General features: G+C 34.3%; 1 protein-coding gene across 1 annotated transcript in view; it reads right to left on the minus strand.

Annotated features, from left to right (window-relative positions):
* The window catches only part of LOC126778384 (irregular chiasm C-roughest protein-like), a 55,629-nt gene that overhangs the window by 22,262 nt on the left and 11,191 nt on the right, over positions 1 to 22,176 (minus strand). The window contains exons 4-8 of the mRNA XM_050501874.1: positions 13,831 to 13,982; positions 12,808 to 12,899; positions 10,897 to 11,005; positions 1,922 to 2,006; positions 719 to 807 (exon numbers count right to left, since the gene is read on the minus strand). Coding sequence (XP_050357831.1) covers positions 719 to 807; positions 1,922 to 2,006; positions 10,897 to 11,005; positions 12,808 to 12,899; positions 13,831 to 13,982 — 527 coding nt within the window. The remainder of the gene's footprint in view (positions 1 to 718; positions 808 to 1,921; positions 2,007 to 10,896; positions 11,006 to 12,807; positions 12,900 to 13,830; positions 13,983 to 22,176) is intronic.

Genomic DNA, 22,176 nt, shown 5'->3' on the forward strand with positions numbered 1-22,176 from the left:
TTTATTAAATCAATATTTTTCTAGCAAGGGAAGCGTTTGATGTGTGCTAAATGTAAAAGTGTATACTATTCCTTACACTGACTTTGCAACTCTGCAAAGGAACACAGCAATTCAAAGTATGGATTTTCGCTGGTAGAATCACTGTTCCAGCCCATAATTAGCTCTTTGGGTAAAAAATATTATTGATATTTTCTTTATTGTTTTATGTGTTAAGTTCTATAATTCGTTTGTTTGACACTAGCTCATGACCCAAACATTTGACTATCGCATCGTTAGACATCACGGAATTATGAAGTTTTGTATATAAGTGGCTGCTCTATTTTACCCTCGTTAAGCGTTACTGTTCTAAGAAGGGTAGTAGCGTGAAGTTATATAGTCTATAGCCTTCTATGGCAACTATATTTTCACAAATGCGACCGATAAATCCTTATATCAGCGCGTTCAAACTCATTCTTTATTTTTGACCTAATATTAAGTATACCTACTTACTATATGGGCGGTAACCATCCCTTACATTGCCAATGTGCCACTAACCTTGGGAACTAAGATGTTATGTCCCTTGTGGCTGTAGTTACACTGACTCACTCACAATTTAAGCCGGAATAACACAACACCACAATAAGTAATGCTTGGCGGTATTACATATAATGAGTGGGCCGGGCCTACCCTGACGATTTTATTAGTATTAATTAATTGAAATAATTTCTATTAAACTTACCAGTTCATTGCCCTTTGCAGAAAGCACTTGTTCGTTGTTCACATACCATCTATAAGTGAGGTTGTTCGGATTAGCGGTAGCTTGGCAACCTGGGAAATCAAAATGTTTTTAGTATCGTTTTAATTGAAATTAACTCAGATATCTCATATTAACTTTCACAAAGTAAAATTTACTTTGATATAAGATATACTATCCTATTTTGTATTATTATTCTGAACCTGTGTTCATTGGTTGGGTCACACAACATAATATTATTTGTAGTGTCCCGAAGATAGACCTATTTATTCTGATAGTTGCCCTTTAATTTTAATTATATGTATAAGCTATTTTAATAATATCCTAGGACATTATTCACACACGGCCATCTAATTCCAAACTAAGCAGAGCTTGTACAATGGAAACCAGACAACTGATATACTACTTTTCTTTTGTAAATACATACTTATATAGATAATTTCACTCAGACTCAGGACAAACAAACATGTTCATGAACACAAATGTCTGTCCTGGATGGCAATCGTACCCACAACCTTCGGTGTGAAAGGCATGTATCCACCAACCACGCCAACCGGCCCTTCTGTCTTATTTACTTTATGTTATTTACTTTAGTTACTTTTACTCATTAATATATAAAGTGTTGTGCGTATCTCTAAGTGATGTGTTTACGCAGAATATTTCACACGTAATTATGATTCTATAATAGCTTTGTAAATTCATTGTTTGTATGCCTTATTTAATAAATAAATATCTACTACTGATTTTGCTTTAATGAATTAAAATGGTTATTTGATTAATTGAAGCAAGTAATTCAAACGTGATTGAGTAACAAACATCTAACAAAACTTTTGTATTTATTATTTCATATTAAAAATAATTAAAATTAAATGTATATAATAATAACTAAAAAATCTAATATAATTTGTTTTTAGCAATAAGACCGCCTATTTGTATATCTTTAAATCAGGCATAATATAATATTTTGAAAAAAAAAATATGTAAATTACCAAAATATTCTAACATAGACAAGAATATTATGTTTATTTATATAATATAATTACTCTTTTATAAAAAAAAAAAACAAATAACATTTTTAAATCAATAATTAAATAAAATATTGACTATTTTTTTTAGGTTTTTGAGATGTAAGTCAAGACGTACTTAATACAATGAATTTAATAGTTATGTAGCACTATAATTACTAACCTATGATTAACTTATCTCCTTCCAAGATACGGTCATTTGTTGCCCTGGACTTGATGACCATGCGTACTTTTGGTGCATATTGAACCTAGACAAATAAAAAATAATAATAAAGGCGTACAAATAAACTTAAGCAAAAAACCTTATAGACTAATACACTGGCATAGTAGAAGATAAAAACAACTCCTTGCACCATCAATACGACACCAACCATGGCATCTAAAGATTGGCTTCCCACGGTGCGTGATTCTGCGGATTATTCACGCAAAGACGACCACGGACAACCACGCACCGCACTAAGGCTGTGTCAGTATTTAGTTTTAAAGCTAATTTTTTGAGTCCATTTTGCGCAAAGAGGGCACTGAGTTTTCATGCGCATCTTTTGTATTCATCCATATCGTGCGGTAACGGTAAACATCGTGAAGAAATTTATGTGTCGAGTGAAATGTACCACATGTACTCATGTATCTACCAATCCGCATTGAAGCAGTGCAGTGAATCGTTGGAGCGATCCTGCCAGCCTTCGAAGCCTGGATGAGACGAAAGCGACGAGTCACCTTCCGACTTACGCAGGTTATTACCGGTCACGGTTGTTTTGGAGAATACCTGTGTAAGATCGGACGCGAATCGACGGCGATATGTCACCACTGTGGCGCGGACCGGGACACCGCTCAGCATACGTTGGAGGTGTGCCCCGCGTGGAGTGCGGAGAGGGAGATCCTGGTCCGTTAAGTCGGACAAGACCTGTCCCTGCGAGCAATCGTGTCGGCGATGCTTCGCAGGGAATCGGCGTGGAGGGCCGTAGCCTCCTTCTGTGAAACCGTCATGGTTCAGAAGGAGACGGCGAAGCGGGAACGGGAAAGGGCCGATCCTGCTCAGCGGAGACGACGACGGCGTCATCTCGGCCCTCCCATAGCCCAGACGCCCGGGGCTTAAAAGATAGGGCGTAACCCTGGGGCCTTGGATGCGTGAGGTGGGGGCCTCACGTGTCCTATTTCAGATGGCCCTGTGGAGGACTGCAGCCGTGATGACCTCGCGCTGCCGTACGCACTAGCGAGGAGTGCGAGGGGGCTAGAGTCGCCCCCTGATGAGAGCTCCGCCGAGCCACAGTGGAGCAAAGCACGGGAGAGGCCGCAGATGCGTTATTTCAACACGATCCCGCAGCCTCTCCGATCCCTGCTAAGGACGGCCATCGCAGTGGTTTTGGTGGGTAAGAATCCCACATAACCCGGTTCCACCCCCATAGGACCCGGGTACCTTTCTGAAGGTTTCCACTGCGAGAAAAAAAAAAGTGCAGTGAATACCTTATCCTTAAGAGGAGAGAAGGTCTTAGCCAAGCAGTGATATTTACAGGCTGTCTCGTGTACCTGTAAATAACTAGCTCACTCAACCTTCAAACGGTAATATAGCTTTATTTTTTATAGTGGTATCAGTTTACGATTGAGTAATATCCAACTAGGCGAGCCTGCGCAAAGACCTATCTTTTATTTGAGCTTATCAATAATTATATATTTTTTCAAGGGGACACATTTTATGAAATTTATGTTAAAATATACTTCGTTTTAATCTGTAATATACTTAGTAAGATATTATACGAAATGCAATCGACTTTGGATAAGACAGCGTCATGTCGTTTGCCTTAAGGTTACCATGTTATATGAGGGTATGTGAGGCTTGCCGGTGTCCAAAGAGCCGAGTACGCCCCGAATACCCTCTAAAAAACCAGCGGTACCCTTTCCGTCCTAACGAGGAGCGCCACGGGATCACTTGCGCATGCTACCGTGACGCTCTGACGGCCAGCCCGCCTATGAGTGCCTCCATTCTCTAGGGAGGGTTCCCAGGGTACTGTGCAATCCCCTAGTGCTAAGGCATGCCAAGGGCGCATCAATACAATATGTTTTACATCAAAATTCAATTAAACGGAAATTTCACCGAAATATCATAAAATATATAATTTAGCTAGGGTAGTAAATCTCGCTACTCATTCTAGGAAATTATCTAAATAGTTGCTAGAACCCAAATGTCATATTCAAACAGACATAACTATTTATATTGCTTTCATGCCAACGGTATGATCCAGTACTTAAGCCCTTTGTACCTGTAATTACAGTCGCTTCACTTTATATGACTTAATGCATATTGATTGATGTTTAATGGTATAATAATTAGTGATGTACCAACAAATGTGGGAGCAAACAGACAGTTAGAAGACGGGATTAGTTACTGCCGAAACTGAGAAAAAAGAAACAATTCATAGCTTTATAATTTTAAAACACAAACGTTCCTTAACGATTTTATTCGAATGAATTTTTTTTAACGTTTTCGGAGATCCTGATGTAAATGCGTATATATTGCCCAATAAAATATTTTTTTACTTTATAATATTTACTTTATTTATTATAATTAGTATAATTGCCTCGTTGGTCTAGTGGCTTGATGTAAGGCCGCAGACCCAGAGTTCCTGGGTTAAATCCCAGATCGGGCCAATAAAAAGTTATTGGGTTTTTCTGTCAGAAAATTCTAAGTAACATCCCGGAGTCTGGAAGTTAGAAGTGTGTACACTCCCGTGTTTCGGAAAGCAGATTGGTCCTGCGCCTGAACTCTTTCCGGTCGTGTCGGATTGCCGCCCATCAGATTATGACAGTTACGGAATAGAGAGTGCACCTGTGTTTGTGCACACACTTGTGCACTATAAAATCTTCTGCGTAGTTGGCTTATCTCTTTTGAGAATGGCCGCCGTGGCCGAAATCGGTCTGAAAGATATTATTATTATTATATTTAGTATATACTATTTTCGAATAATAATATGATAAGATTGATTTTTATTTATTGATCTTCGAAACACCATCAGCATATTTACAAATTATCTCGTAAAAGCAGGACATAAGTTTTTGTAGACAAGTGTGAACCGACATTCTGATCATGGCGTTTCAATTGTACCTATATATACCTACTTGAATAAAGATTTTTTTTATAGAATAGGAAGGCGGACGAGCATAAGGCCAGATGTAAGCGATCACCAACGCTTTTGCCATCGCCATCGCTTACATCACCAATGCGCCACCAACCTTGGGAACTAAGATGTTATATCCCTTGTGCCTGTAATTACACTGGCTTACTCACCCTTCAAACCGAAACATAACAATACCAAGTACTGCTGTTTTGCGGTAGAATATCTGATGAGTGGGTGGTACCTACCCAGACGAGCTTGCACAAAGCTCTACTACCAGTAGAATAATTTGATTTGGTATAAAATATAAAATTAAAATTATATTACGTTTTATGCACTATAGTATAAAAACCAAGTTATAATATTACCGCAATTTTTATCTACAATTATATTATTTATTTTTGATCTTAAGAAATATCGATAATTGAAAATGTTCTACAAAATAATTTCAAAATATATTTTGTTATTTTACATAGTTTTTATAACACACATGAAAAAACGTAATTAAAAAGACACACCCAACAATGAAACGAAAGGATGCAAGAACATTCTCTTATTTAATTTTTAAACAATTTCCAAGAGCTTAAAGTCTGTAGGATATCTTGTAATTGGATTGTTATGTTCCGACCGAACTGCGAAACTGAAGTTCCATTTAGAATAACTATTTTACAACTCATAATATGCTTTTTAATATTAGTTTTAACTATGGTTTTATTAAGATTATTGTTTATATTACTTTATTCTATTTGAATGGCCTGGCGGTGGCCGAGATGGCCTAGTGGTTAGAACGCGTGAATCTTAACTGATGATCGTGGGTTCAAACTAGGGCAAGCGGCACTAAAATTTCATGTGCTTCATTTGTGTTTGTAATTCATCTCGTGCTTGACGGTGAAGAAAAATATCGCGTAAAAAACCTGCATGTGTCTAATTTCATTGAAATTCTGCTACATGTGTGTTCTATCAACACTCATTGGAGTAACGTGGTGGAATAGGCTCCAAACCTTCTCCTCAAAAGGGAGAGAAGGCCTTAGCCCAGCAGTGGGTCATTAACAGGCTGTTACTTAACTGTACTATTAGAATATAATGTATATATGATCTCGTTAGTATATTGCAAGACTAGTTTATATTGACGAATCCCGAGATCCCAAGTTCGAATTCCAGATTGTGCTTATAAACTATGTGGAATTTATGTATCACATTTCATAAATAGATCAGAGAACTATTTCAGAGACCAGTGAAGTTGATTGTAACGACTCCCATGCCTTGGATAGAAAGTATCCGTTCCAGAGCCTTATCTCCTCCCGGTCTTACCCGGTTATCATAATTTTGGATCATCAAAGTGAAGAGAACACAGACGGCGACCCAAAAAATTCTGGATATTATTGGAAAAAATTCAATATGTCAGTGTTTACATGGCTGCCTCGGGAAGCCCTTGGTTCTATCGCTATATTTTATCCAATCGTGTGAGACTGCCTTTCCTGGTTCTTATCATATAATCTCTTGCGCAAATGTCTAGTCTCTTTTAAGATTGCTCGCCGTGACCAACATCGGTCCTACCATAATTATGACAATATAAAACCACAAAACGTATATATTTCAACTGATATAATACGAATCTTTCCAATAGCTGTTCAATTGATTTAACAGCTATAAGGAACATTGCCCTTACTGAGCAGCAACACTATTCTATTAATAAAAATATATACGCATGTCGTAACAACTTGATAGCTTAAGCATTTAACGGATTAGTTTCCGATATCTAAAGTCTAGACGAAGCCATAGACAAGACAATGTTAGATTAAATACCGAACTAATATAAAGAAAATGTCTGTTGCGTGTAATGATACTGGAATTACATTGAGCGCTCGACTACTCTAAGACATTCAAGAATATGGGTGTTAAACGAATAACTATTTAAGGGCTGTATCTTTGTGGACAGTTGGAAATGTGAATGGAAAAGAAGGTTGCTGACAAATGTTATTGGTGTGACCAATGCGTTAAATAATTGTAATTATAAATAGCTGACGTTGCTAATTTATTAGACCTGATTGTAGAGGAAATTAAATCGACATGAACTTGTAAAGTGGAATAACAAATACATAATAGCTGGCAACTTGGTGCTAACCTGGTACCGAATATTATTAACACTATTCATACATGGGTTAAATTTGGTTATTTTTGTTGGCTATCACATTATACTCGTTTCTTCCAACATCTATCGACCAACTAGAGGTTAGTAAGATTAATCTTTATACGTTGATTTATTGTTGTGATAGGTTTATTATTATAAGACCTATTCAATATTTATTATACAATTATTTTAATTACTTATATATTATATTAACCCTTTGAATTTTCGACGCACTTTTGAATTTACAGGATAATACTAAATGTAAAACTACCAGCCTACACTGTGGCCTATCAGATAATTATGTATATTCAATTAAGGATTGCAAGTTACAAAACAAAACATTACATTCTCAAAGGACGTATGGACCTCAAGAATTATTTAAGCCCCGACTATATACTGACAACCCGTCGCATGCTTAGCATTCTACAACGCTACGCTTCCATTTTAGTAAACAGAATGATAGGAACGTTGATTTTCAAGTTTACAAGCAGAATTATATCTACAATGCAAAGCAACGACGCTAAAAAGCGGCTCTTTGTAAGTCATTCATCTTCAAAGGATAATGTCCTATTCTAGTCAAGCCGTATAAAAAGAAAAATGTTTTGCTAAAACTTTTTAAACATGACTAGTGTTCGCTTAGGGGTCGAAATTCGAACAAAATGATAGTTTGACAAAAACATATGAATTTGCGTGTACTCTTTCTTTTTCTTATTCCCTCGTCGAGGTGGCTTAGTTCAAGGTTCAAACCCGGGCAAGCATCACTTAATTTTCATGTGCTTAATTTGTGATTATAATTCATCTCGTGCTTGACGGTGAAGGGAAACATCGTGAGGAAACCTGCATGTAATTAAAAATAATAATAAATAATAGTGAAATTATCACTGAAATTCTGCCACATGTGTATTCCACCAATCCGCATTGGAGCAGCGTAGTGGAATAAGCTCCAAACCTTCTCCTCAAAAAGGGAGAGGAGGCCTTAGCCCAGCAGTGGGACATTCACAGGCTGTTACTGTACTGTACTTTCTTTTTCTCGTTTTACCTTTGCTTTGTAACAAGTAAGCGGACGAGTAGTGATAGTGGTCACCACCACCCATATACATTGGCGCTGTAAGAAACCATTCCTTACATTGCCATGGTGCTACTTACCTTGGGAAGTAAGATATTATCTCCCTTGTGCCTATAGTTAAACTCGCTCCTTCAAATCGGCACACAACAATACTATTGCTAATAAGTTTATTATAAGCTAATTTTAAACATGACAATAAAATTAACAGTGAGTCTTAAAGTAACAGTCTGTACAATGGTCAATACAGCTGGGCAAAAACTTATCTGCTCTTGAGAAGTTAACCTTAAATATCGCTGACTAAATATGTAAATTATTTAGAAATAAATTTTACGGCCACTTAATGTTTTCTATATTTTTAGCTAATATAGGCTATAACTTGATAGCGGAAAAGATTAGAAATTTTTATCAAGTAGTAAATAATAATATAAAATCCAATTTCAATATATAGCAAAGACCTAAAAATAATGGAGCATTAAAAGTTGTCTGCAACGTAATACAGTCTTTGCTGACACTTCCAGAGCGTCGTCAGAAAATTACATAGCCTTCTTATTTTCACTTTACTAGTATAAAACCACGACCAGAGTACAATGATCCACCCTATTTTTCTACTCAGCACTAAAGTTGTGATAATTCAGAGAGACGTTCAAGATTCATGGGTCAAATTATCTTGGATGGCACACGGCTATTCGGAAATTCTTGGTAAGACAAAAATTGTGGTGAAGGCTTTCCTTTAGCGTCTGTTTCTTTATTTCGTTACGTTTTTCCTTTATCCGTTTATTGGCGACTTTGGCTTAAGGAGTAATTTATGTGTGCAATATGTACGTTTTATTTTATCTAATTCAATTTTATGACACTCGATGCAAGTTGAGATCTTTTGTTCTGAGTACATTCTACGTTCGGTCTTAATTAAACTATTCTTGGTGAAGTCACGATAAGTTTTCGAGAAATTAATTTTAGAAGATTATTTTGGACGTTCTTATCTCAGATATATTGTCGCACGTTCATTATATCTATTGTTTTATGAGTTCTCCTAGGAGAATGACCAAAAATATTTGATGAAATAATATGTGATGTATTTCATTATTTAATTCAATGAATGAACTAATGATTCTCAAATGTCTTTAATTCTGTAATCATTAAAACATCATGTTATATTATTCCATAAGAATAATGTTATGTATATTATGAAACGGAATGTCTTTTTTATGTATACATATTGAACCGTTGAAAATTTAATTTTTTTTCCTAGTTGTAAATTATTTATTCACTGTGGTTTTTAATAATCAAGCCACTCAGACATTCTATAATTTCGTAAGGTTTAAGCTTGAGTTTTCGAGATTAAGCTGGATACTGGGTACATTTATATAAATATTGGAATAACCTCAATCTGGCCCAGTGGACAACAAACAGTTTTTGTTGTCGTACCTTTGTATTCCATTTATAATCTATGCAGAAGATGTGTTAATGTTGTAGTTTTTTATCAGTCGAATTTGGGTTGATTTTTTATTACATTTAAAGAAAATATAATCAACAAACAGAGCCGGGAAGCAAAACCAGTGGATGAAAATTCAAGCCAAGCTTTCGAAGAAAAATGTTTTACGTAACATAACGAAAAAAAAAATCCTCAGTGGGGCTTACGACAAATAAAACAAATACAATTTTATATAAAAGTTGCGGACAAGTTGGCAACTTCAAAAATATTTGTGATAAGAATGACGTCAATAAGCCAAAGCCGTAGGCGGGATTACACATCCAATTTTCGCTGTAAATATCTCTTTTTTATTTGTATATTTCATTTTTACGTCACCATTACAGTTTTTAGAGATCTCGAGACTTTAGGATGTCGTTAAAACATGATGACGCGTAATTTCAAATGAGAATTCGCAAGATAATTGCTTAGAGGATTTCATAAAAAAATGTATTAAGATTTTCCCTGATATTTCGAAGTTGTATATTTTTCTTTTCTTTTAATACAATTATTTACAAAAGTAATTTTATTAGAAAAATGGTTTTATGTTGCCTTATAATATTATGATGATGATAAAATGATTATTCAAATTATAAAGAAGTATTGTTAAACATTTTTTAAACGTCTAGTAATATTTTAACTCGAAACAAAGGAAGTTTAGTTACGAGTTGTACTCGGTGGTAGGGTTTTGTGCACACTCGTCTGAATAGGTACCATCTCATACAACAATGTTTAGTAATGTTGTGTGTTCATCTCACCCATTTCATTTTCATTTTCATGCCCACCTCTTTTAAATAAAAAAAACAATATAAATTACCTTAAATTAGTACACAACTGATAGCATCAAATATCAAACCTAAAAACTCAATTAAACTGTCTGACTTCGATACAGATAGAGGCTTTAAACGGGACACCCTTTTACGTCGAGATTTTCGTAAATTAATCCGTGTTAAACTTATCAGAATCTAGAACTCGTTGAAACACTAATAGATTGATAGATTACTGAAAGTGCAAACTTATCAAACTTCTGTGATAAGTTGAACTTATGATTTTAAGTTGAAATTAATATTTTATCGGCTTTATACTGACTGTCGTCGCATTAACTAACTTGAATGATAATCGTGTTTAATTGTCGCTCTAATAAATTTTATATATGAAATTAAAAGGTGGTAAATAAATATCCTACTGTTAAGACAATCTATCTTTTCGATTGGAAGATTTTAAGTTTATTTTTATCCGACACTTTACAAATTTCATCTCGACGTTTTTCTTTACAAGTTTTATTTTTTTTAAACTTTCATGAAGTGTACTTAGTGCTATTACCATTCTTAATAAAAAAGAGGTTAATCGTTTAGCGTCTTACCTTTAACTTTATAAACGCAGCCTTATAAGCTCGATCGGCTGTATTTTGAGCTTGGCATGAGTATGTCTGGTCGTGATGCTGTCGTCTCGGTCGAAGGCGGAGAGTAGATCTGTGTTAGTATTGTAAAATTAACTTAATATTATTATTATGGTGTACGCACTACATCAGAGTTTACAGAGGTTTTTTTTAATTAATAATCTAATTCGTTCAAATTATAAAAGAACTGGGTTGGAACAAATGGGTTGAGTTGCCAGCAACCGATTTTTATCTTACCAAACAATACAAATATATATTGTTCAATAAATATTTTTATTTGTGTATATTTATTTACTAAAATAATACCAGCCATTAAATATAATATAACTAAATGTTTAGGACAATTTCAAATACTACACAGTTCTTAATGTTTATTACTAAATAATTATTAGTATTCGTAACAGCCTATGCATGTCTCACTGCTGGGCTAAAGGCCTCCTCTCCTCTTTTTTTTGAGGAGAAGGCTTGGAACTTATTCTACCACGCTGCTCCAATGCGGGTTGGTAGAATACACATGTGGCAGATTTTCAGAGAAATTAGACACATGCAGGTTTCCTCACGATGTTTTCTTACACCGTAAAGCACGAGATGAATTATAATCACAAATTAAACACATGAAAATTCAGTGGTGCTTGCCCGGGTTTGAACCCACGATCATCAGTTAAGATTCACGCGTTCTTACCACTGGGCCTAATAAGGATTATTAATTATAACAAAATTTTAAACATTTTAGAACGTTATTGTTATAATTTTATTTTAATAACATTTAAATATAATTAACGTATTTTTCTTTTAAACTGATTTTTAAAATATTTCTCTCCTTGTTACTAATTCAGTCTGTGTTCAAACTAGTTAATTAATGTTTTTAAATAGCTATTTCATTTTTAGTAGAATTAATTAAGCTCATACATATAAGAAAATAACTTAGTAGAATGAAACTTATTTTACCATCTCCTACGCAATAAAAACATATATGCAAATTTAACCGTTTCATGTTAAAACGTTACAATTCTAACAATTATTAGACTTTGTCCGTTCAATTCATTTCTTAATATACTTAAAGTACTTAATTGAATAATTTATAATTACTTACATTATAATCACCTATCAACTGTACAAATTTTCATCGATTTCGGTTTAACAGTTTTGAAAACATAGAGCCACGTTAAATTATTTTGGCATTTATATTTATATATATAAAGTTATATATTAAGCTAAAAGTAGTTTCAATATTATAATCTACTAACAAAACCTGACATACGTTGTACTGTCTGTGTATATAAGTTATTGTGATCACGATGAGCTGCACTGCCATCTGGCGGCGAATTTCAAAGTGTTTAGTATAAAAACTATAATGAATACATACTTAACATAATTGAATGCCAAATTTTATTGTAATCGTTCAAAAAAGCCGAGATGGCCCTGTGGTAAGAACGCGTGAATCTTAACCGATGATCGTGGGTTCAAACCCGAGCAAGCACCACTGAATTTTCATGTGCTTAATTTGTGATTATAATTCATCTCGTGCTTTACGGTGAAGGAAAACATCGTGAGGAAACCTGCATGTGTCTAATTTCACTGAAATTCTGCCACATGTGAATTCTACCAACCCGCATTGGAGAAGCGTGGTGGAATAAGCTCCAAACCTTCTCCTCAAAAAAGAGGAGAGGAGGCCTTTAGCCCAGCGGTGGGACATTCACAGGCTGTTACGGTTACGGTACGGTTACGGTTCAAAAAATGTCGATTGTCGAAATCTATTAATCTCAAACAGATCTACCTACATCTATTGACATTCATATGCTACATGTACTCGTATATTCGCTCATCCCAAACGTATACTTAAGCTCATGCGCACTGTGTATAAAAATATCTTACCGAGCAATAAACCTTCGTCCATCGCCCATCACCTCCACAGTGTAAGTTACCCCTTGACTCAACACCCCTCCATCACTATCAACCCACGTGATCTATAACAAAAGGAACAAATTCAGCTTTAAAAATTAATTAATTTTATAAAATTATAACCATTCTTGACACTTATAGAGATAGAGGATAGTATACTAGACACATTAGTAATCATCTATATATTTATCTTTACTAATAAATAGGAAGACATTTCTTTAACCTAAATGGAATATATACTACATACGTATATTAAACCTTATACCAGAAAAAGCGTGTTTCAAAAGTTTTAGTATATCTAATTTTATTAAATAAGCAGCTTAGAATTTTGTCTATTGACGTGAAAAACGTGAATCTCTTGTTCCTGTAGCCCTACAGGAACAAGAGATTCGCGTTTTTCACGTTACTTCTGTAAGAGCAAACTCGAAACATTCTGCGTTGTTTCGTACGGTCGTGAAATATCAAAAAGTTATATGTGACATTGACCATTATAATTATAACATTTCAAGAATACACGCATCAAAATAGTATATCAACATAAGTCAATTGTTGATATTTCTCGGTTGAGTAATGAAGTGAGTTCTTACAGAATAGCTAGAATACTGGTGGTAGGGCTTTGTGCATGCTCGTCTGGGTAGGTACCACCCACTCGCTGATATTCTACCGCAAAACAGCAGTACTTGGTATTGTTGTGTTCCGGTTTGAAGGGTGAGTGAGCCAGTGTAATTACAAGCACAAGTGACATAACATCTTAGTTCGCAAAGTTGGTAGCAAATTGGCGATGTAGGCGATGGTTAACTTTTCTTACAATGCCAATGTCTGTGGGCGTTGGTGACCACTTACCATCAGGTGGCCCATATGCTCGTCCGCCTTTCTATAATATAAAAAAAATATCACATCTGTTACAATTCTAACGTGTATTGTACAATTCTTCATACCTTATATTTTTATAAATAAATAAAAAAGGTATATATACACAGATATATAAACACTTACTTCAGCAGCAGGCTTTCCACCAACAGACACACACTCCAAGGTAACTTCGCCTTCCTCCACAGCTTCTATAGTCGGTCCTTTTAAGATCTTAGGTGGTTCAGGTGGTACTAACACTGTGAGACGTGCAGAACGAGAACGAATAGCTGGCTCACCTATATATAACAAGTTATTTTAAGTTAAACAATAGGAATTAATTAACGAATTAATTTAGTAATTCATTAAATAATTCTTTCCCTTAGAATGAATAAACAAAGTTAATGGTTATATACATATTTACAATAATTTGATTTATGAAATCGCTCTAAATATAAAAAAATTAATAGTACAGAAGACCATTTTTATTTAGGTAATGTGAATAAAGGTAATATATAATTTGTAATATAACAAATATATATATATATATATATATATATATATATATATATATATAATAAAAATAATAAATAAAACAATTCTATCCAGTTAATCTTACGAATATTTTTAAGAACGGTAGGTATAATTGATTTTATTTAATGTTGTATATAGCAGCGATTATTTTTTAATTTTGTCTCTCCCGTTATGTAATTTTTAAATTGATATAAAAGTCACAGAATTTTCTGCTACATTTAATGACTGATGGACAGTAATACGAGCTGGAAACATACCGCGTATTAATCATACGAACATACAACACACGTATTAATTCACAAAACTAATTAACAATTAACGTAAATAATTGAATAAGCCGAACTCGATTTGCAAACTAATGAAAAAGCCGAAATCATAAATACATAAATATAACTAAATATGTTTACCGATTTGCGGTCAGCCAATAAATGCAAAACAATAACTCGAATCCCGGCCATATTTCGTAATCCAACGTTACCACGAAACTAAGTCACCGCATAATTTCATTATAATGCTAAATCCGAACTAAAAGCTAACTATTAACCTATATACGTATATGTTATGCGAGGCGATAGCTAGTCGGAAGATATGGATATCAATTTGTTGTTGTTTCGTTGGTCTAGTCACTAGTGGCTTGCTATGAGGCCGCCGATCCCGAGGTCGGGCCGATAAAAGTTACAGGGTTTTTCTGTCGAAAAATTCTCAGTAGATATGATTCAAGAGTAACCACTGGGCCATCTCGCCTCTGTTTTCTCTTGATTTTATCTATTATTTAATACATTATTCGGCTTTATCTAAATTTTAGTTCATTATATTTAAGTCTAAATAAATAGTATATATTATTTTTTCTATTACTACCTTCATCTGTTTCAAGTTTCTAACTATTTATTTTACTGTATCTGACTTTTGCAAATTATATTATTGTATATAATTATAATTTCTGATTTTAAGTTTTTTTTTTGTATTCTTTACGAGAAATGAATATCTTTAAACCGAAGTGTCGTTTCAGTCTGTACTGTCGCATACTATCGCAGAACCTGCCACACAGTTGATCAGTGCCACGAACATTTGTAATCTATTGGAATAATAAACACAAAAACATTTAAAAAAATAAAAACCTTTTAGTATCGTGAATGTAAATAAAACAAAACAAAAAGTCTCATAAACATTGTAGTCGAACCTGACCCTAAAGCCGAATATAAACTGCTATCTTAAATACATTAGGAAAAGGACCGAATGTTTCCAACAACTGTTGAAATTGAGGTGCAAAGTTGGGAATTCGATCTGAACTATTACTTTAATAGCATATTTTATAATCTGACTAAAATCCTGTCAAAGAACATTGTTACCAAACTAAAAGTTTCTGAAAGGCGCTACATAGACTAATTTTGGTGAGCAAATAGCGGTTACGAGCTGAGAATTAAAAGTACTTTAACAAATATTTGTGACAGTTACATGGCATTAGTGCTTTTAGCGAGTTCGTCTGGGTACGGACACATAGTGATGTGTTCCGCACAGCAGCAATACTTATTATTGTTGTATTCTGGTTGAAGGGTGAATCTTAGTTACTTAATCTTATTTACTCAATGTTGGTGTCTATGGGTGGTGACTACTTACCATCATGTAGCCCGATTTCGGCCACGGCGGCCAATCTCAAGTGAGACTAGCCACCTTCGCAGGATATATTATAGTGCATAAGTGTGTGCGCAAACACAGGTGCACTCTCTATTCCCTTACTCTCATAATCCGATGGGACGGCAATCCAACACGACCGAAAAAGTTTAGGCGCAAGACCAACGGCTTTCCGTGCTTTCCGAGACACGAGAGTGTACACACTTCTTACTTCCAGACTCCAGACTGCTACTGTGAATTTTTTACGGAAAAACTCACAAACATTTTTATTGACCCGACTTGGGTTTTGAACCCAGGACCTCGGAATCTGCGGCCTTATATCTAGCTACAAGACCAATGAAGCAGTCACAGTTATATAAATATAGGCTCATGTTATAACAGTTTATAAAGACAGAACATTGCCAACAAACGAAATGGGTAGTATCTCTAACTATACCCAGTACTAATATATATGTATTTGCTGAGATTCAATAACTCAATCGGCCAATACTATACGGGAAACCAGAAAGGTGCAAGATTAATCCTTGCCTTTTGGTGTATTATGGTACTCTTGACGAGCTTCTTAGTTGTAAGGAAAACTTGGCCGTTGATTTTATTCATTGAAGGGAAAGGTATCATCAATAAGTCCATTGACATTGCTGGGGTATTTAATTACCTACAAGTAACTACTACTATAATAATGCAATATAAAAATTAGCTTGTGCTAAATAAAAAATATACTTCAAAACATAAAATACTTTATTTGGCGAACCGGTTGGCATGGTCGGTAGATACTTGCCTTTTACGCCGAAGGTTGTGGGTTCTATTCCCACCCAGGTTGTCTGGTTTCCATATTACAAGCTCTGCTTAATTTGGGATCAGATGGTCATGTGTGAATAATCCCAGGATATTATTATTATTATTTAAGTAAGCTTTTATATGAACTTTTGAATCGTAATTTTCAAGGTTATTTTTAATATAAAGTTGTCATCGGTTTTAAAGAAAAAAGAAACGGCAAGAAATACGATAGTTGCTCTTTGTCATCAATTAAAAAAAATACATTAATAACCATATATAATTATATTCATGTATCTTATATGCACATCTACGCATACTAACAAGTACAAGCTCTTTTATCATCTACATAATTATGTACAGTTTAATAAGCCTTACTAATTAATATTTTCTTAACAGGCATTTATTTATCAGTGAATAATATTAAATTTTACAAATTTAAGGCGTGACATATCCGTTGAATAAACAAGAAAACATACTGTATTCCAGTTTTACACTTCAATTATTCGTGTATATTTTTCGGAACTACGTTTCAAACAAAAGGTTGGCCGAATGTAAAGAAAACGCCACTTTTACGAAACGGTCAGTGCAAACAAGTTTAACCATTGTGTCAGAAGTTTGACAATGTGGTACAAGGTTTAATAAAAATGGCAACTTTGTATTCCTGAAATTGACATTTGTCGTAAAACTGTAATAAAAACTTGTCAGGGTTCCATTGTTGGGCTTCTCTAAGGAGAAGGCTTGGTGCTTATTCCACCACGCTGCTCCATTGTAAATGGGTTATACATGCAGCAAACTTTTAATCTATACATTCGAGTTTCCATACGATGTTTTCCTTTACTGCTTATAACGAGGCGAATCAAATACTCGTACATAGTCACTAGTATAGTTAACAAAAAGTATCATATAGTTTTCACTTTCTAGCAATATCATATTTTGTATCTTGTTGTGGAATTTTTTTGGAAATACCTAGCAATAGCTAGTCATATAACTTATATAACGCAACAACGGAAGGGCCAATATAAAAAAAAATATTGACGTTTCTCCAGTCTATGATAGCAATTCCCAATAATATAAACATGGAAAGCAATTTTATTAAGTGTCATATTTTTCAGAATATTTGTAAAAAAAAAAATTCTGAGCAACAATCATTATTGTACAGTCATTATTTAACGGATTACTGGATATTTTTATTTGACTGCCTCGTTGGTCTAGTGGCTTGATGTGAGGCCGCAGACCCGGAAGACCTGAGTTCAATTCCAGGTCGGCCAATAAAAAGTTATTGGGTCTGTCAGAAAATTCTCAGTAGCAGCCCGGAGTCTGGAAGTTGGAAGTGTATACACTCCCGTGTCTCGTAAAGCACGTAAAGCCGTTGGTCCTGTGCCTGAACTCTTGCCGGTCGTGTCGGATTGTCGTCCCATTGGACTATGAGACTTAGAGAATAGAGAGTGCACCTGTGTTTGCGCATATACTTGTGCACTATAATATATATTCTGCGTAGTTGGCTAATCTCTCTTGAGATTGGCCACCGTGGCCGAAATCGGTCTGGAGGACATTAATATTATTATATTTTTATTACATATATGTGATAAATTTGTAAGGACCATATATTAAATTATTATTATTTAAATATTTACAACGCTTTAGTTAGCTATTCTGGAGTATATATATATACGGAGTCTGTTCTAGTCAAGGAAAGGAAAGAAAAAGAGGATATATCTACATAATGTATTCATATCTAAAAAGTCCAACTTCACTAACGGAACTTGGAACAGCGTTGGGAACAAGAACCAACGGTGGTACTTCTCCTCGAGAAGAAAGAAGGCATTTGGAGTAGTAGGACATTTACTGGCATTTATATGACCACTTGAGTTTCTTAGTCCTTAATACTTGATAACTATTTCCGTTAACTGATATCTAATAGTACTGTCGGGTCCAATTTCACTAACATTTTTAAAAATCATCTGTAACTTCATGCAACGTTTCCAGAAATAAAAATATCATTATTTCAAACCACACCATTATTTTAATTCAAGGCAATAAAAAATCGCATTTCCATACTTGTTATATTTAAATTTTTCATATATATATAACCCACAAAACTAGCGTCGAATTTAAACAGTAGAGTGGTGAATTAACCAGCGAAAACTTTGTGCCATTTTACGACAGACGATATCGTTGTTTGTTTTGCTGCCCCGGTCTCTTGTTAAAAGCAAATTCTAATTTTATTTGTACTACCCTTACAATAAAGTTATCAGGTCCTACAGTTTAGGAGATATTTGCGTTTGTGTTTATATTGAAATGGATGCTTTTATCCATTTCACTGTTTCAACTTTATAATGTTTATCTAATTTTATTTTAATATGAATGTACATAGCTTTAATAGTAGCTTAGGGTTGATATGTGAGTTGCATACTCGCATCTGAATCCAATTACGCAGTTACGTTTAGCCAACTAGCAAATTATCGTTACTGCTTATTATAGAACGTGCGTTAAAGTGTTGGAGAGATTAGTTTTAAGCTTTTTTTTATAGAACAGGTAGGCGGATGAGCATATGGGCCATCTGATGTTATGTGGTCACCCACGCCTATAGTCATTGGCGTTGTAAGAAATGTTAACCATCGCTTAAATCGCCAATACACCACCAACCTTCAGAGCGTATATTGGGAATGTATGTTATGACCCTTGTGTCCCTGGCTCACTCACCATTCAAACCGGAACACAACAATACCAAGTACTGTTGTTTTGCGGCAGAATATCTGATGAGTGGGTTGTACCTACTCAGACGAGCTTGCACAAAGCCCTACCACCAGTAAAACTTGTCAACACAATTTGTACACGTACATCTCCTACTCAGATGCTTAATTGTTATTTCATTAGTTTTTATTCATCACGAGTGTCTTTTGATTTCAACAAAACCTTTGTGGTAAATGAGAAGCTCGCACTGTAAATCAACTCTGATTAGTTAGAAAACTAAAGAAAACACGAAGACGCCCTGAGGTCTTGTTGTTGCAACATTGTTCGTGTAATGTAGGACATACTTCTGAACAGAAAACTTTTGTCATGTGCCATATTATATACATGAATACAATGTCTTTTATAAACTATATAAACGATATGACTATGATATAAACTTATAGATTTTTTTTCTTCTTCGATGTTAAAGACAGGTTCGATACCTATCTTTAACATCGAAGGTTCTTGTATAAAAAATCCTTAGATGGATACGTATAAAATTGTTTTACTTCATTTCTTCTTCATTCGACACTAGAAAATGAATTTGAAACTTGATGCGCTCGGCCGTGTCGTAAATTGTTGAGAACCTTCGACATACGGTTACGCTATTTTGATGTTTGTATATTTAGGTATTATAATTATTTTAATCAATAGCGCTTTCTGTAATTCGCGATCAAGCGATAGATGTATGTCACAACTAATAAGATTATTTTTCAACTTAAAGAATGTTTAGTAAATTATAAATATTCTTTATTGTACAGAAGTGAATTTTATAATAAAATTAAATCTAGGAAACCTAGAATATTTCTCGGTAGCAAGGCTTTGTGCAAGCCTGTCTGAATAGGTACCACCCATTCATCAGATATTCTAACGTCAAACAATAATATTTTGTATTGTAGTGTTCCGGTTTAAGGGCGGGTGAGCCGGTTATACTACAGTCACAAAAGACATGACATCTTGGTTCAAAGGTTGGTGGCGCATTGGCGATGTGCAGTACAGTACAGTAACATCCTGTTAATGTCCCACTGCTGGGCTGGGCTCCTCTCCCTTTTGAGGAGATGGTTTGGAGCCTATTCCACCACGCTGCTCCAATGAAATTAGACGCATGCAGATTTTCTCACGATGTTTTCCTTCACCGTCAAGCACGAGATGAATTCTCTTCTGATCGCCAATGTAACAAGTACTAATGATTTTTTTGGAATGAATTAATTTTGTGGAATAATAGCCAGAGAGACACAGACACTATGTGTCTATTATTCCACAAAATAAAATGTACAAAAGGCGTCCCTATTTCTAACGTAGTGACTAAATGTTAAAAGCTTTATCGAATTATTAGATTTTATATTTTCAACTTTAATAATATTACAGCAAAACAATTTTAATATTATGTATTTTAAAATTACTAAATTAAAAAGTAAAACTTTATATAATGAAAATAAATTTATTTTTTTCTTTAATATTTTTTTTATTTAAAAAACAAACTCACCATTTTTGCCTCTTGTTGGTTTTAAACTAGCGGAATTTATGCGTTTAATATTATTTCGTTAAAAGTTGAGATAACTATTTTGCGGTTGAACCGAAACAGCAATTTTTAAACTTTTCTTTGTGAGCTAAACTATTTATAATTTAGTTAGCTTCCAGCCAGCAAAGTTTCAATGTTTATAGGAAATGGGTTAACTACTCTAATATTCTTTACCGAAATTATAACTGACGGCAGAATAATGGCTTTTGTTCGTATTATATTTAAGTGTACAAAATTTTATTAACTTAATAAAATGTTCTAAAATGAATTACTTAAAATTTAGACGATATTAGACATTACGAGATATACATTTAAAACCGTGACAGCAATACATAGTATTCTTGTGTTCTGTTTGAAGGTTAGTGTTGATAGCGCATTGAAGATATAATTGATGGTTAATATTGCTTACATTACCAATATATATGGTGGTGAATTACCATCCAGTGGACCATATACCAGTCTACAAATTCTTAATAAAATATATTTCTCGCTGGGCTAGTGGCATAATAATACTATTTAATTTATATATTTTATTCGATTTATGCACTTGGGTATGGTTGCTATTAAAACCCAAATGTATAAGATAAATAATGTACGTGACGACAGTTTAAAGTGTACCAAAACATTTAAATCCCAGACTACTAAAACTCCACTTAGAAGTTTCAATATAACTATTATAGCGTTTACTAGATAAGCTAACATATAAACATTATTTATTATATACTTTAAATATTTAAAGTATGTTCTGCTGGTTAGCTCTTGTCCTCTTGAAGAGATTAGAGCTTTTTCCAACACGCTGCTCTAATGCATGGCACAAATACATATCAATTCTCTAACAATTTATCGACATCATCATTGTAAGCAAAAATTAAGCTTCATATCCCGCAATCACCGGTTAGTATTCGCCTCTTTTGACCACTGAATCAGCTAGGTTCATAAATAATTGTATGTACTTTGTTTTAAGAGTTAAAAAAAAGAACGGTAAAATCTCCTAATAATATCATTAAATAAGTTTTCATTACAATTTCAAGGTATTATTAATGTCTTGTTCACACAAAACAAGCCGAAATCTTTAACGTTTTTAAACATAAATACCCTCTTTGTCATCCAAAACTTTATGATTTCGAGATTGCTTCCGCAATCGCGAATTCGTGTCAAGCAATATGAAACTTTGTGAGGTTGTATTAAAGTTTATAATAATATTACGCCCTGAGGCGACGAAAGTTCTTATCAGGGTAATTTGGGAGGTAAGACGAAAAACATGGTACGAAAAGTACGCGCCACATCCGAAGATG

This window comes from Nymphalis io, chromosome 26 (assembly GCF_905147045.1).
Source record: "Nymphalis io chromosome 26, ilAglIoxx1.1, whole genome shotgun sequence".
NCBI classification, from domain to species: Eukaryota; Metazoa; Arthropoda; class Insecta; order Lepidoptera; family Nymphalidae; genus Nymphalis; species Nymphalis io.